The following is a 16,143-nucleotide window of genomic DNA, read 5'->3' as shown; positions in this document are numbered from 1 at the left end:
GAGCGCGCTGTGACCTCTAGGTGAATTAGGGCAGCTTGGGGGGGCTCTGGACGCATCAATAGTGCTGCTGCTCGCTGCGCCCGCCTCTGAGCTCTCTTGGCACATACGGGAACCACGGGGTCACTGACAGCAGCTGCAGTGATAGGAGGCAAAATCTGCAGGGGGAAAAATGAAAGTGCAGTGGCCATCAGGCTGTGCCGTGACAAAAAATAACACCTTCATTATTTGTACAGTAATCCAGGACAATGTACAATGTACAAAATACCTTGTACTTTTTAAGGGTGGGGTGTGTTATTTTTGTTGCTTCGGCTTTCTGTAACGAGGAAACGACTGGTGATGCTAAAGGAAGTCTGACGTGGTCAAAACTGGTTTGGAATTTTAAAAATCACCCATTCAGTGGAGTTTAAGGACAGCTTCTTGTCAGCGGCAGAGAAGTCGTGTTGGTGACCCACTTCCTCCCAGCGCTGCAGAGCCTGGAGATATGGAGTCAGGAGAGTTTCCTGGGTAATCTGAAGACAAGGGAGATGATGAAAACAACATAAACTGCATTGAAGGAACGCTGCCTCGAATATATGAGTGCACGTTCACGGTGTTGCACCTGACAGATCACATCCAGCTGATAACACTTGGGGTGGTCAGAAGCAGTGAAGGTCAGGTCACTAATTGCAGTTTCCCCAGGAGTGAGAAAACCATCTTCTGGATTGATCAGCACAACCTAAACAAAGGATGATCGTTACACTATTATTTAGTATAAAGTTTGAACGGGGGAATAAAGACATATTCACAGCCTACACAAACGCCTTACAGCACCTGCTGATCATCCATGACCCATTTATAATAGATCGTATCTGTACTGGAAGTGTTGGTCAGGCAGATAAGTCTTGAATACTGTGAGCGCACGGGGATGTCACCGAGACAAATGCTGTCCTGAGAGAGCGATGCCGCCTGTACATGCACAAAGAACCAAGGAAGCAATGTGATTCCGTTATGATGATCATCAAAAGTTCAACGCTGACTGAATTCAGAGGAACAGAATGAATGGAATAAGTAGGAAGACGAGAAGTGTTCGCACCTGTTCTGGGAAAGGTCTGCTCTGTACGCACTGCTCATGTGTCCTATTTGTGCCCCTGAAAGGTGTCTTGGAACCAAGTACCGGGGTTGTGATTCCACATCCTTCCAATCGAACCAGAATTGAATCCCTGTTCTTTATCTGGATTGGAATTTCAATCTGGGTGGGGGGAAAATAAGCAAGACTTAAATCACACACACAAATTAAAAGAAAAACAAAGGATTGAAATCTAATACCAGGTGTTTTCACTCACCTGGTACATTTTAGCTTCAATTGGTGAGAAGATCCACTCCAGCATTACTCTCCGTCCAGGAAGAACTTCTCCTTCTGGATTGAGGCAGCGCAGAATCTGATGGTTAAAATTGTCCTTCTGGAGCTGAGACAACACAGCCAAGTCCACTTTGTAATGAAACGGCACCGCACAACCATTGTAAAGTTCCAACACCTGCTGGAAAGAGAGGAAGAACAGCGAGTCAGACACCAACCACACTTTTGTTGCTATAGATGCTGCTTTCAGAAATCACTGTTATAAATGCAGAAATCTGTTATAACTGTCCTGCCACATTATGAACCAATTATGTAACAGCGCTCCCGCATTCCCTTATGTCATATAAGTAAAACACATACCTGTCTAGGAGGATTACAGTCCCCAATAAAGACAGGGTTGAAGACATGCTGCCTGGGTGGACAGACAACACAGAGCCCGTCTCTCTCCACTGTCACCCCCTCCAAGATTAACTTAACGTGGAGACATGGCACAAACACATGAAGGTAACTGACGTTTCAACTACGTAAACACTACATTATGTTATTTTCATCTGGTAGTTTATTCAGATATAAAGTGAAACTGAGTTTCTTCTCACCAATAACTCTCTGCCATGTGACAGTTGAAAAACAACAGAAAGCTGGTCTGTCCCGACAAAGTCGTGCCTGTGAAACAGTGCAGAGTCATTTGATGCTGATGCTATTGCTCTAATATCAAATCCCAATCAGCTGGTTACCCTAGTACTTGTTTACAGTTTACAAAGTGAATCTAATATGAAGGATTCATGACACACCTGTAACGGAAGTGTACTGCCCCCTGCTGGCCAGGCAGTAAAGTTCCAGAACAGGGAAAGATGTTGAAAAGATGTTTGGCCTGAGCCTTTTAAGAGTCAGATAAAGATATATACGTGTTGTTTGGGGTTGTTTTACAATTGATATGCAATATCAAACAATCTCAATGATTGATTTTGTAACAAAGACACATCTGACCTTTGACTCTGCAACATTTACTATTCCTGTATCAGCCCGGAAGCCCGACTTTATATGTTGGTCATCTGGAAATAAGAAGGCCCTAAAAATAACCACAAGTTCATGAGTATCCAGTATGTGAATAATGAATATTATATTTGTGATTGTGTGAGTGGTGATGCAGCCAATATGTACGGTATCCATCAACATCCAGTAGCAGTATTTCTGTACAATAAAAGGAACTGGATGCATATCATACATTATGTTTTTATACCACTTGTATAATAATTACCAGTCTACACTCAGAGAACCCGGGTTGTACAACATCAAGAAAACGGTTGATGTTTCGGAATTGAGTGGCGCTGCATTGAACTTGAGTTCCAGGGCAGTGTTGTCGAAGCTGAAATGGCAAAAACGAATACCAAATTGTAACTAAAGCATTATTTTAGAAAAAACCTTATAAAAAACAAGCGTTATGTATGTGCTCAACCTGTGCCTGCTCGGAGGTCTCTGGGTCAGTTCAGCAGGAGACGGGGGAGAGAGCAGGAGCCCGTTGAGGCTGTCCAGTGAGAAGAGTTTCCACAGATGGAGCTTGCTAACATTGCCAAGACTACCACCACCGCACACATCAACCACCTGTAGGCTGGGAAACAAAGCTTGAGCTTGAACCTCACACACAGCCTGTAGAGGGGATAACACACATCCTAGAGGGAATAAAAAAAATTGTAGAGTTATCACACGGCAGCCTCCTATTAAGATATAGTTTGGGTGTTTCTTTACTTACCTGTGGTGCTCAGAATCTGATAACTGATTGTCCACAGGTATCTGGCTTGTCTACGTGGTTTAACAGTCAGTTGAACAGGAAGTTTGGAATGTGAGGCAATTGTTCCCTTCTCAAACTCCAGCTGTATAGCTAATAGATGAAATATAACTGGATAATTAAAGTTCGACTTTGGGACATTTTATTTTACAATTATACATTATTTTCCACAATATACTGTTGCCCAGGGTTCTTGTTGTTAGGCCGTCAGCTGTATCGATATGTAAGAGTGCAAGTAGGACTATTTGTACAGTTCTATCCATTTTACACATAATTGAATACTTTCTAAACAACATGTACAATCATTTAAAAAGTAACAACAGAAAGTACCATTTGGCATGGTTTTAGGGCCAGCAGCAAAGTTCTTATCCAGCACAGTCTCCGTTACAGAGAGACAAAATGAGACTGAACAGGGGCTCTGGTTCACCAGTGAAAGCTCAGCTGATCGATAACCTCCTGCTACAATCTCTCCAATATCCAGAAATGCTTTTTCTGCCTGGGGAGAAAACAAAATATTGTCTATATACATATTTTCCACACTGTGTGTTTGGTTCCACAATAATTCCTACCAATATAAACCCGTTGGAGCCCACTCCCATCACATTAAGGATGAGTTCTGAGTTGTTACATCCAGGGCTGTGTGTTGGCCAAAAGGTGAGTTTAGGTGCAAATGTGTATTCTTTTTCTTCCAGTGGGCTGAATGACCACATTTGGACCTGAAAAGGTTATAAGCTGTAAAATCCATAGTTCCCTTTATGGGGTTCTTAGAATTGCATTTGTTGCTCACTGATTTGTCATTTGGATGGAGTTCGCCATGATTTGGCTGAACAATGATAAACCCCTGGTCTGGATCGGCAATGCTCCACTGGAATCTGTCATAAAAGAACAATCACAGAGAGCCGCACGACGACGCCGTTATCAACGGAGGACCATTATAGACCTTGTGCACAGCACTGACACCATGCTAACCAACCGCAAAGGTAGGTGACTGAGGTTCCTGATACAATGGCGGCGTTGTGTACTTGAGCCCACCACCGTAGGCTGGAAATACAAGCTGCCATCCGCTTCCAGAGACATAGATGGTTTTTGCATCAAAATGGCAACTGTCAACACCTAGAAGAGTTTGAAACATTTAACATCAGAAATAACTGGTTTATCTGTTCTGTGTGCTCAGTATACTGTACCATGGCATTCTCAACTCCATTTAGCTGGAGGTGTATGCTAAACTCCTGTCCAGGACTGTCTTCTGTGGGGTTTGACCAGAGGGTGAGGATCTGGTGGCCCCCAGGGTAGATCAAACCACACCTGGGTGCTACAGCCACAGTTTCAGCCAAGGTACCATACATGTTGTGGTCCAGACAGAAAGTTAAAGGGCAGTCCCCACAATTTTTGAGGAGTGCTGTCTGATAGGAGCGAACATTAAAGGGCACGAACACCTACAGCAGACAAAAAAAACACACATTTACATCACTGAATATTTGAACAGTGTGTAGTTTGGTATATTTCAGTGTATCATTTTAAATCTTTCATCTCCAAAAAAAAAAAAAAAGGTCTCACCACTCGTGAGGGCTCTAAAGAGCAGCTTGGGATAATTGGTTCTTTGACACGCTGAAACAAGCAGCCTATGACTCTGACATTAATGCAGTAAGGAGGGTACAGCGACTGCTTCTCATCGCAATGGGTTCCCTGCAGCATCCAGATATTGACGCAAGACAGCACATTTACTCTAATGTTGACATTACTCAAGCGTGCAAAATACATGATTCAGATTAAAAGGCAATACCTGATGGTAGGCAAAGCACTCTAGCTGCACTGCATGAAGAATATTTGGTTGCTTGGGGTCATAGGTCACTATAAATGAAGTGCACTTCAGTGGCATCAGTTTACATGATGGAGGGAATATGGAGAACGGAGAATCTGATGCAGTAGTCCACACCAGGCTGAAAGAGCATCACGTGTCATAGTAAGAAGCCAAAACAAATTATGAGCATATAAATCACTGTGCATAGCATGCTGTATACCAGAGTTCCAGCTTGGTGTGGTTGGTGACAGAGACAGTCTGAGAAGATGACCAAGAAGCACACACAGGGGATGACATTCTTATATTAAACATGAGATTTGTCGGCTCCACAGTCACAGCCGGAGATGTTGGAGTAGCAAGAGCCAGCGGACCACTGCACCCGAGGCAGGATAGATAATACTCCTCCATGGCAGATTTTTGTTCAGTGGACTCTGGTCTCTGCAACTGTGAATAGAAAAAAAGAAACAGAGGATTTCTGTTGTTTGTTCTAGTGTTTCCTTAAAAAGCAATCTCTCTAAAACCTGCCTTTTTCTTGTTACCTTTTCTGATGGTTGTGTGGACTTTGAGTTACAGGTACCAAGCAAGGTGAGGAACACGGGCTCCTGAGGGGGAGATTACATAGATGTAAGGACTTAAATATATGTGCTGTGATCTCCATACTGCCTCCCACCATCCGCAGGATGAGACAGGGCACTCTTCGGTGATGTGCAGCAGGTTGTGTGGGCCTGTAGACTGCCTTCAGGCTGGTCTGGCTATGTGGGCGTACGATCCCACATGCTGGATGGATGTTAAACACACTGTGTGCATTATAGTCCAGGTCCCACTGGTAAACAGCCTCTGCAGGAGAAGAATTTATCAACTCCATTTGGTGCACACGTTCTTCTCCTTCCTCAACACAGCCAAAATCCACCACAGGTGAGGACAATGAAATCTTTGGACCTGGATGCAAAAGGAAAAATTAAGATTGTCTTCCTTGGAGATGATCTGTTTTTGGCCGTATGTGGGTCTTGCATGTGCTACCTATGCAGCCTCCACTGAGTTTGAGTAGCGTTTCAATCACTGCTCCTCTGCATTTTAGAGATAAGTACTGAATGGAGGATGAATCCACCACAGTAGGAGTGAAGATAACATTAGCCCACTTTGATCCACCAGGCACCACTTCCCCATCGGTCATGTCACAGGTGAACTCCAACCCCGTCAACGGTACCCAGTCAGTCAGCAGTGAAAGTGTGAAAGAAGTTGTTACCTGGGACAAGCAGAGAGAGAGAGAGAGAGAGAGAGAGAGAGAATAGAGTCAGGGCCCTTAGGAATTTACATTTGCACGTTATGTGGATGCGTATTGCTGTGATTCTCACTGGGATGGGATTGAAGATTTCAATGGATTTTTGTGAACTTTTGCCAACGGCTACAGAGCCAAATGACAGCACTGGATCACACTGTTTTTCAACACCTGGAATTCGTAGCTGAAGACAAGGCATCTTAGCTGTAAAGCAAAGCACAGATGAGAATAAATAGACTGGAGTTCTTATTGAATTCTCCTCTCAGCATCATTGAAAACCCAGCCTTTATGGACTACACCCAAAATCTACACTTCCTGTTTAGCTTGTTAGATACTGTACCTTCTCCCTCCAGCAACACCGTGCAGGACCTCTTTGCCTCATTGTTTTCTTCTCCAAACCAGCAGTGGGCATGTTCTCGGTGTACCAGTGCAGCTTGTGGCTGGAAGACCACCGTGATGCAACAGTTCTGTCTGGGACTTAAAAGGCCTTTCTCTGGGCGTAGCTGGAACGGAGGTTTACACTCCCACTGGAAAAAGGTCTCAAGTTTACTGCAGATGAAGGAACAATGGGAGAAAGAAAAAGCAGAAGAGAATAACAGTATGATTTATTTTGGTAAAGATACACTTCCCTTGTGACAACCACCTCTGTGTGTCATATACACACCTCAAATTTCTGAGAAGAAACGAAGCATTTGTTGAGTGTTCAACAGCGCATTTTGGCAGCAGAAGAGACTCTGGCACCTCCAGGGCATGATGGGGAACTGTGGCACGAAGGCAGACTCTAAAGCTGCCACCTTTACATTGAAAGTCAATGCTGTCTTCATACTACAAATCAGCCAAAGCATTTACAGACACACAAATGGGACAATAAGATAAAATATGCTAGAATTAAATTTAAAAAGAACATTCTTTTTTTAACAGAGGTGATTTTCAGCTTTCACATGGGGAGTGAGGCAGTTTTGTGATTATATTTACGTTTTGTTTGCCGAAGTAAAGAATGAACCACAAGGTCTGTGTTTTCTATTACCTCTGTTAACTGGAGAGGTCTAAATCTGATTGGAACTGAGAAAGTTGTCCCTGGGCTGATAAAGATTATCCCTTGAGTCAATACAGTGAAAACCTCAGTTGCTGGAGGCCTGGTTGAGAAAAGGAGGTAAAAATAAGGTAGACAGATGCACTGTAACTGTGTGGATTTTATAACTGAGAGTGAGCTTTTTGTATATAATCATGTGTATATTTACCTGACATGAATCATCTTCTGTTTACTGTGAATATTTTTTAGTACTAAGATCTTGGTGAGCTCGCCTTGAAGGTTCCAGTCCTCCCAGACCAGTTCTGGATCAGTTTTGAACCCAAGACTGGCGCTTCTTTGGCTGCTTGTCTGTTGCAGGGTCTTCTCATCCAGCTGCCTCTGGTGATGTGGGGGTCAATATTAAAAATCAATAGAGACACGATTTAGTTTTAACTAGAAATATTTTACGTAAAGCAATATTTTGCGTATCACACCGCGATCTACGTATCGCTATCCGTTACTTACGTATAGCATTACTTTGACATCTTTCTCGGGGGAGAGTGGTTTCAATGGGGGGCCAGAACAAAGTGAATCAGGATCCTCATCGTCAGCTAGCATGACTAGAAAAGAGACAATGCCTTCATAATATTAAGTGTAAAATATGTCTGGACCTTTGCGTTCTGCTAATTGCAATAGTGAATAATGAGAGACATAAAGTGAGCAAAAACACCTAAAATATGTTTAAAACTTCACATTTTATCTGTTGATTGTGTTTGATTTCTTTTAATTCTGTCATGACGCCAATTTGTTGTCTTTGATGCAAATATCTTACCTTAATGTATTTTTTATTTTATTTTGTTCTATAGTTGCTGACTGCGTTTGAAGTTAACCAATACCAGTAGTACAGAGAACAGTGTGTTGCTTTGAACCCTAGGCCCTTTGATCTTTCATCATTGAAAGATGGAATGTCAAAGCTTCTTTTTTAAAGTTTTGGGATGTATGGAAAAGGTGAAAGCGGTTGTTTTTTTTTTTCTTCCGCTGCCCTGCTCTCTGGGTCACGTGATTCCAAAGCGCGGCTCCGGTTTGGATGAGCGGCGCATGCGCGATGCGTCTTCCCTCAGTCTAGATCTGGGAATGCTGCGGGTCGCTGCGGGACGCTGCGGGTAACCTGACCGCTTGCGCGTGCTTTGAAGCGCGTGAAGGGCCTCACGTCAGCAACCGGCTGCGCGTCGCGGACAGTAACAGCAGAACGTTACATGCTTTCACGTCAGTCTCCAACGCAGCAGCATAAGTTTGTCGCTCTTCGTTTTGAAGTTATAAGTTGCCCAGACGATTTTAAAAGTCGCAGGTTATAGCTGGGAGAAAAATCGTAAAAGAAGAATACCTGCTCGGTCCCGGTACATCTGGTGGAAAAGCCTCCAAACCGTTCCGTGTCAGGTAGAGCCGCGCTGAGTAGGTACTAGTGTTAAAGCGGTTTGCATTTCCGGTGTTACCACGGCAACAACGGGCCGTATGGAAACCGAGGAGGGACAATTGCTCTTCGCAAAAAGTTTGTTTCAATAAGTATTCACTATGGAACCCCCAAACTGTGTAAAACTGTATCGGTTCATAAAAATATGTTCATGGAGCAACTCTTGTATCCACTGTGAACATAATTAAATTCTTCACAAATTCAATCATGTATCTTTCCTTTTTATTTCATACCTACATTACACATAAACACTGTTGTTGCTTTTAATGTGAATATATTACAGTCTATGAAGTTAAATTATGACAACACAACACGCTTAACAAAAAATAGTTTTTCAGAAGAGAAAGACATGATGGCAACAATATTTCAATTTAAAATATATTACAAAAGGGTAGAGACCAAAACAAACACAATTACATGGACAGACAAACAATATTTGCCTTCTCTTCACTCAGCTCAATACTTTTAATATTTAAAGTCATCATAAAGCTCCATTATAAGGTTCTTTTCATAAATTAAATCTGAAAGTGGAATTTTATGCAATGCTCTCTGTGTTCTACCATCAAGTGCTATTACCAACATCCATGCAATTTACACATTTCTAAATAAATTAGATCTTCAGAATGGGCATACAAGCTTGCATTTGTAGTCTTGCTCGGGAAAACCAAATATACAGTTAAGATTATGCATATTTATAAAGGCAGTTGGATTACAAGTCATTAACCAATTAAATACTTATATTTCTCCGAGAGCCCATTGTGTACATCTCAACACGTGTTAATTTAAGAGCTCCAGACACACAATATGAAAGTGGGAAAAAAGATGTCCAATTTGCACTCCGATGTTTGTGCCCTGCACTGCTTTATGTATTGTCTTTTTAATAGAAAATAAATATTAGTAAATACTTGATGTTTTTCATGCTAAACTCCTGTTCTTGCTCGTGCCCCTCCCTCCTCCAGCTCCTCCTCTGAGTAAGAGCTGTAGTTCAATGTCCCATTCTTCAGAAAACCAACAGGGGGCAAAGATCCGGCTCTGAGTGCTGCCGTCTCCTCTTTTTCATCATTTTCCTCCCCTTCAAACTCGTCTTCATCTTCCAGGCTGGAGCTGTGTGAGTCATTCTGAGGCTTGATGCTGTGTACATCCACGCTCACGTCGGTCAATGGGGAATTCAAGGCTCCTTGTTCTTTGCTTTTACGGCTTCTCTTCCACTTCATGCGCCTGTTCTGGAACCAGATTTTAACCTAATGGAAAGCAAAGTGAACAATGAAAGTGTTGCACATCTCCATTTGTGTGGGATTCAAAGAAGAAATGTGAGAGGGGGATGAAGAAGATACACAAGGCCCTGCCTTGAATGGACATAATACTCGTTACATAATTGTCTACTTATCTTCCACCTTTTGTTTTGTGTGGCCTGTAAAGAAAAATCCATCCATTTGAAAAGACAGAGTTGTCAAGCAAGACCATATGAGACCATATGTCCCACAGCCTCCCTCACCTGTGTCTCAGTCAGCATGAGCGAAGTGGCCACCTCAAAGCGCTTTGGTCTGGACAAGTACTTGTTGAGCTTGAACTGGTTTTCTAATTCCAGCAGCTGCTGACTGGTGAAAGCCGTCCTGGGTCTCCGACATTTCCCAAGCAACCCTCCCTGGGATATGGCTACGTGGGGGAAATGTGTGGACAAAACAACAGTAGAAAAATGATATTCCCCTCAGTTTAGATAAGAACATAATGTGTATCTTGTGAAGCTGTTGTGCAGAAGTCAACATTTTAAGCAGACAGTGTTCCCACTGTTTAGATTCCTTCAGCCTGTACCTGTCATCTTGCCAGTACAGTATATCTCAGTTTATCTGAGGTGTCAGATGATATTACTTTGGAAGGGCAATAAATTACACAGGCCCATTATCCTAATGAAAACACTGTCGATTAAGCAGTACTTCTCTTTCAGGTGCTTCTCAGGTGATAAATATTGTTATTTTATACAAGATGAATGTTCTTTAAGTGAGAAAAGTCAATATCACAATGTTGAATAAATCCCTGCGTTTGGCCTCTCAAACCCATGACCAAAATAAAACATAGTAAAATAATAAGTAAAAACATTTTTATTTACTTGGAACAAGAATGGACATCCCTTTGTTAAATAAATATTAAATATGAGAAAGTTTGTTAAGATTATTGGTAATAAAAGTTGTAAAAGTAGGATTTCTGCAAGACCAAATTGACATAGCTGGAGTCTTCTATATGAGCTGCTTACCTCCATACTCTCCAACTCTGGGAACCATCATTCCAGATCTGAGCCAGTGCTCCAGCGGGAGCCCAGCGGCCATGGAAGCGCCCTTGAGTTGCTCTGGGTACGGCTGCAGCAGCTGTGCGAACCCGGGGTACATGAATCCCTGCGTTTGGCCTCCGAGGGCAGCCATAGGATACACGGAGCCGGGGTGAATTCCTAGTAGACCCGCTTGGTGCAGGGCACTGATGCCGGACGGGGACAGGTGGAACCGCTGGGATTTGTATTGGACGTCCTGGGGGGGTGGAGAAGAGTTTGTTTCTTTGGGGTTTGAATGAGGGGACGGCGAGTCGGACCCGCGCAGTGACAACGTGCTGCCGCCGGGGCTTCTGCTGTAGTAAACCCCTGAGGATGCGCCATCCACATCCGTCCTCGGCCCCGCACCGTGCGCCAGTAACGCGTCAATACGAAAGTTATTAGATTTCTCCATGGCGGCAGTCATTTTGCCCCACGACGCCTCAACTTTGAAAATAGTGGCAGAAATATTTCCTCTGGGTATTAACTGGATTTTGTCGGCTCTTTTTGTTGTAACAATTTGACACGAATCCGCCTCCTCCGGTTAACTTTATAGATCTTTAAATGTCGATTGGCAAAGCGAGGGACGGCCCAGTACGCACTCACTGCTCTCTTCCCTCTGATCTGCTCTTCATCCACGTGCGTAAAGAATGCGTAAAGAACTGTGGCCCACTCCAGTGTCGTGTGCGTAAACACTCCTTCACTCCCGCGTTGAAATGAAACATCAGCTAAAGGCGCAATAAAGTTTTCTGCTCTCTGATTGGCCAAGCAGCCTTAAAGGGGGGTGTGCTTCTCAAGGTTTAATTTTGGCCACTCATTTACTACTCTGACCTACTCTGATAAACTAACGGGATAAAAAAAAAAAGTATTTTCTGGATAATTTGCGTAAGAAGGCAAGCTTTTCTTTCTTTCTTTCTTTCTTTCTTTCTTTCTTTCTTTCTTTCTTTCTTTCTTTCTTTCTTTCTCTCTCTCTTTCTTTCTTTCTTTCTTTCTTTCTTTCTTTCTTTCTTGCTTGCTTGCTTGCCTGCTTGCTTGCCTGCTTGCCTGCTTGCCTGCTTGCTTGCTTGCTTGCTTGCTTTCTTGCTTGCTTGCTTGCTTTCTTTCACCACAAATATTATATCAGCTGTAATTGAGGTGTAGTTTTCTCACACACAAACACACATAAACAGGGACCCAAGAGTACACTGTGTTAATAACTGTGATGTCACTTTAGAGATATTCATTATTTTACAACTAACTCTTCATTACATTTTATTGCCAGCTGACGGTCACAGAAACAGAGAGGCTCTTATCAGCCGTACCTGCTATGATTATCAGTCATCACCACACTGTGATGCAGATAAAGAGGCAGTAAAGTGGCAACAAACTCATTTCCCCCCCACATGTGTGATTCCGACCGACACCCAGGCAAGCCCAGATCAGCACGAAGGATTCTGTAGAAAGCTGAAGTGTATTTTTTTTTTATGTAAAAAGGAAGTTATCTGGAGCCAATTGAGCAGAAAATACACCAAGATAGCAAATTACTTTCAGTCTACTGGATATTACTTGATAAAAACAACTTAGTGTCAGGTGGGTCTAGTGAATTTCACATAAATGTGTATATGTTTCTGCCATAGCTTAACCAATAGTGATTTCCAGTGCCCAGTTTATAGAGGACTGATAAGGCGGCGTAAGAGGCCTGGGAAAACAGACCCTCTCACTTCAAAAACAAACACATCAACACCTGTTCAACATGCAATAAAGGAAACGGCCTGTGTGCTTACCTGTGGGACCATCGTGACTAATTATTATCGGGTTATTTTTATGTTTATTGAGTTTCTGAGGAAAGCAGAACAGACGTGTTGTAATTAGACCATAAACGGAAAAATAGTCGCCAGTATGGAGTTTTGTCTTTTGAATCATGCAGAAACACAATGAGGCTCTTTGTCGCCACTCATGAATCAGACAAGGATGATATTCAAGTTCCTTTATCAGTCCCGGCTATAAATCATAATGAGCTTTATATTACTGTATCCGAGGTGACATCAAAAGAGGAGCCGTATAGAAGTGAAGGCTGGTGGAAGTTTTCAGATCAGACGCTCGCCTGTGATATGTCGATAAGGTTATCAGGGAGAGACACGATTAGCCTGAAGTTACAAAGAAATTCTGACTCATTTTGACAATGACATCTCAGGACTAATAGCACTTTGTCTGACATGGGTTCTGTAAGAACACGGCATTTAGAATCACGCCACTCAGAGGTATCATGGGTTCAACTTTGTGATTTAGGGCCATTGCCTGGTTGGTCATAATTATATTGAGTTTTTGTTCTTACAAACCATGAATGTAAAGTTCCAACTACCCACATGTGGTTTTGTGACGTTCTTACACTTACAAGAACAATCGCTTATTTTTAATCAGGGCTACGTGAATGCTGGAGCGTATTCCAGTCCGGCCAGGACAGGTCACCAGGTCATCACACAGTCCACACTATTTACTCACACACTCACACAGAGACCAATTTAGAGTCATAGATCAACCTTTAGTCAGGAGGAAGCAAAGTTTGAGCTAAAAACCCACACTGAGATGTAGAGAATGTGAAAACTCCACACAGAACCGCCACAAAAATGAAGTGAATCCAGAACCTCCTGCGCTGACTGCTGCGCCACTCATTTTATGTTTAAATGTAGCTCATAAACAGCTCCGTTCGTGCCAGCATACAGTAACAAAGTCAATATTTACTTGGCATGCACTGTGGCTGCACATTAACAAGTCTTGAGAGTCCTGCATTTGTTTCATTTATGACTCAACTTAACAGATAAATTCTCAAAAAGGTCAGCGCATTAGCAAGATTCAAATATAATTTGTCCCAGGACACTTCCAGAAAATCCCCCCAAAATCCCGACACAAAAGAATATAATACAGCCTGTTGTTCTGCTCCTGCTTCTCCTTTTCTTTTGTGATTTCAGTCCTAATATCTCCTTTTGCATTCTATTGTTGCAGCTATTGTGGTGTCCCTTCACTGCTCAAATAGGCCTAATGGGCCATGGGGGAATAGGAAACTTCCTGGTTGATCAGAGGTGGGAGTTTGGGGTTGAAGGGTTCAACATCACTCCAAATAAGTTGATTGATGAGTGCCGTCACAACTGAGACTGCAGGCCATAATGTGGAGGACAAGAGGGTGGAGCGAGGGGGGGTGAGAGGAGGGGTGGTGGTGCTGAGATCGGATGATTATTACTCAACACAGTAAAGAGCAGGATGACAGTACAATGAGGGGCAGAAACAGCAGGAGCAGAATAGCTAATTAGTCCTAAACAGTAGGCGTGTGAATGAGAGGAGGAGAGGGACACGAGTAGAGCTGGTTACTGCACAAAGACCTGGGAGGAGACGGGGTGGCGAGGTGGTGTCTGCACGGAGCACTTAAACATCTGTTGCTCTGTGGAGGGGGAACCAGACTGCTCGCTCTGGGCGGCACCTTTAAGTGACCGAACCCAGAAAATAGAATTTCAGTTTCCTGGAAAGACCCACTGACGTGGATCTAGTGGTGTTGTTACTGTTTTCTGGCTTGACTTGACACCTGTTCTTCTTTTGAAGATTTCTCCTTCTGTGCTGCATCTTAGCCTTTTGTCTGAAAGGAGACTGACATTTAACTGGTGGTTCAGGATGAAGAAATAGCCTTAGTGAGCTATCCAACTTGAATCAATTCAACTGGAATCCAACCTCATCTGATGCTGGAATAACTGAGGAAGCATCAAGAGATGGTATTTATTAAAAAGGTCTTTATTTAATTATCATAATGGTCTCCATAAGGAGATAAACTCCTGCAATCATGAACCCTGCAGAACGGTCGATTCAGATGAATGTAAAGAGGAGGAAACTCAACACAATTCTTTTCCATGACACAAGCTGTTCTTGAGCTGTCACTCAAGGCCAACCAACAAAATCAATCCTGATGTGTGTCGTTTGTTCTCCGGCCGATGCATCCTTGTGCCTCGTACCCTCGTCTGTTTAATCTGGTCACCATCATTCTCCCCACACACCACCATTCTGCCGGTGAGGAGACAGTTCAATTAGCCTCAGCGGCCACGGACACACCCACCAATCCGTGTCTCCAGCCTTTAATCAGGTGGGAGCACGTATCCGCGTTTGCAGGGAAGTGTTGGGGCAAGCTGACGCGAGGAATCATAACTCTCCTCTCTCCTCTCACTCCTCGCTCTCCTCATTGCTCCAGAGGCAGAAACACCTCCACTCCTCCAGTGAGAGATAAAACAATAAAAAAAGGCAGCAGGGAGAGGCGAGAAGGTTATAGGTTCTAGGATGATTACATTGTAGTCTGGGCTGCTCGCGCCTGTTTACACTGAAATGACCTGCCTGCTGATTTATAGCTGCAAAGCAATTTGGATAAAAGAGGCAATAAGCAGTGTGGGTGACACATGCCCTCCACAACGACACATTTTAATACAGGAATTGATTTGAAAAGATATTTGGAGTGTGAACAGCGCTTTTGGTTGTTTCACTCATGCCAGATTGCTGTTGATCACTTGGAGGAGCAACTATACTGACGTCTGGTCAGTTTTATCTCCTATAAAGATGAACAAAACTTAAAAACCAACCTCCGATGAATCCTTTGAACTTGTGTGATGTTGTTTTGGAGTTTGGGGTTAAAACTAATAGTTTTAAGGTGATTTTTTAAATCCCTGAGTGCCAGTGTAATGTCATTTCCTGTTTTTATTCCATGACACCCTCAGTGTCCCTGTAGTCCTCAATATAAACAGGAAGTGATGTCATTGAACCTCTAAACATTGCCCAGTCACACAGAAGCACCGCTGACCAACACACACCTGAGCGGCATTTTGAGAACTACAGCTGTTATACACAGCGCAAACGAGTAAACAAGACAAGCATTTAATGTCTGCTTCACAACGCATGTGTTCATGAGCTGGAAGGTCTGAGTTGTCATTAGCATGAGGAGTTAACTGGGGGGGGTAATCTTAGACTGACATGTTGGGGGGAGGAGCTGTCATTGTTGATGTATGTTGCCCCACACTGAAGTTGAGATTTCATTTCCCTAATTGCCCCCCATGTCTCCCGACCTCAAGCCTACCCCGATCTTTACCTTCTGCCCCCTCCACTCCCCCCCCCCACCCCCACCCCCACCACCATCCCTACCACCCCCACCC

The 16,143-nt window shown here is 43.3% G+C and overlaps 2 protein-coding genes across 2 annotated transcripts in view; both read right to left on the bottom strand.

Moving 5' to 3' along the window:
- Nucleotides 1–8,853, bottom strand: part of cfap65 (cilia and flagella associated protein 65) — a 9,825-nt gene extending 972 nt beyond the window's left edge. Inside the window, exons 1-32 of the mRNA XM_029848756.1 lie at nucleotides 8,599–8,853; nucleotides 7,740–7,834; nucleotides 7,444–7,613; nucleotides 7,230–7,338; nucleotides 6,867–7,027; nucleotides 6,543–6,751; nucleotides 6,279–6,406; nucleotides 5,944–6,169; nucleotides 5,594–5,862; nucleotides 5,463–5,525; nucleotides 5,144–5,367; nucleotides 4,906–5,062; nucleotides 4,680–4,808; nucleotides 4,307–4,558; nucleotides 4,096–4,235; nucleotides 3,910–3,994; nucleotides 3,692–3,838; nucleotides 3,453–3,618; nucleotides 3,087–3,215; nucleotides 2,793–3,006; nucleotides 2,595–2,702; nucleotides 2,324–2,405; nucleotides 2,128–2,213; nucleotides 1,933–1,999; nucleotides 1,697–1,807; nucleotides 1,323–1,517; nucleotides 1,073–1,228; nucleotides 811–945; nucleotides 599–715; nucleotides 390–509; nucleotides 266–313; nucleotides 1–155 (exon numbers count right to left, since the gene is read on the bottom strand). The exon at nucleotides 1–155 is cut by the window's left edge and continues 57 nt beyond it. Of these exons, the coding sequence (XP_029704616.1) occupies nucleotides 1–155; nucleotides 266–313; nucleotides 390–509; nucleotides 599–715; nucleotides 811–945; nucleotides 1,073–1,228; nucleotides 1,323–1,517; nucleotides 1,697–1,807; nucleotides 1,933–1,999; nucleotides 2,128–2,213; nucleotides 2,324–2,405; nucleotides 2,595–2,702; nucleotides 2,793–3,006; nucleotides 3,087–3,215; nucleotides 3,453–3,618; nucleotides 3,692–3,838; nucleotides 3,910–3,994; nucleotides 4,096–4,235; nucleotides 4,307–4,558; nucleotides 4,680–4,808; nucleotides 4,906–5,062; nucleotides 5,144–5,367; nucleotides 5,463–5,525; nucleotides 5,594–5,862; nucleotides 5,944–6,169; nucleotides 6,279–6,406; nucleotides 6,543–6,751; nucleotides 6,867–7,027; nucleotides 7,230–7,338; nucleotides 7,444–7,613; nucleotides 7,740–7,834; nucleotides 8,599–8,617 (4,472 nt within the window). The 5' untranslated portion in view covers nucleotides 8,618–8,853. The remainder of the gene's footprint in view (nucleotides 156–265; nucleotides 314–389; nucleotides 510–598; nucleotides 716–810; nucleotides 946–1,072; nucleotides 1,229–1,322; nucleotides 1,518–1,696; nucleotides 1,808–1,932; nucleotides 2,000–2,127; nucleotides 2,214–2,323; nucleotides 2,406–2,594; nucleotides 2,703–2,792; nucleotides 3,007–3,086; nucleotides 3,216–3,452; nucleotides 3,619–3,691; nucleotides 3,839–3,909; nucleotides 3,995–4,095; nucleotides 4,236–4,306; nucleotides 4,559–4,679; nucleotides 4,809–4,905; nucleotides 5,063–5,143; nucleotides 5,368–5,462; nucleotides 5,526–5,593; nucleotides 5,863–5,943; nucleotides 6,170–6,278; nucleotides 6,407–6,542; nucleotides 6,752–6,866; nucleotides 7,028–7,229; nucleotides 7,339–7,443; nucleotides 7,614–7,739; nucleotides 7,835–8,598) is intronic.
- A 51-nt stretch (nucleotides 8,854–8,904) lies between these two features.
- LOC101063334 (motor neuron and pancreas homeobox protein 1-like) lies at nucleotides 8,905–11,707 on the bottom strand. Its single transcript, XM_003962062.3, has 3 exons — nucleotides 10,937–11,707; nucleotides 10,181–10,341; nucleotides 8,905–9,926 (listed from the first exon to the last, which is right to left on the bottom strand). The coding sequence occupies exons 1-3, from the start codon at nucleotides 11,409–11,411 to the stop codon at nucleotides 9,606–9,608; spliced, it is 957 nt and encodes a 318-aa protein (XP_003962111.2). The 5' UTR covers nucleotides 11,412–11,707; the 3' UTR covers nucleotides 8,905–9,605.
- Nucleotides 11,708–16,143: the final 4,436 nt, after the last annotated feature.

This window comes from Takifugu rubripes, chromosome 1 (genome assembly GCF_901000725.2).
Source record: "Takifugu rubripes chromosome 1, fTakRub1.2, whole genome shotgun sequence".
NCBI classification, from domain to species: Eukaryota; Metazoa; Chordata; class Actinopteri; order Tetraodontiformes; family Tetraodontidae; genus Takifugu; species Takifugu rubripes.
This window is presented reverse-complemented; position numbering and strand designations above follow the sequence as displayed.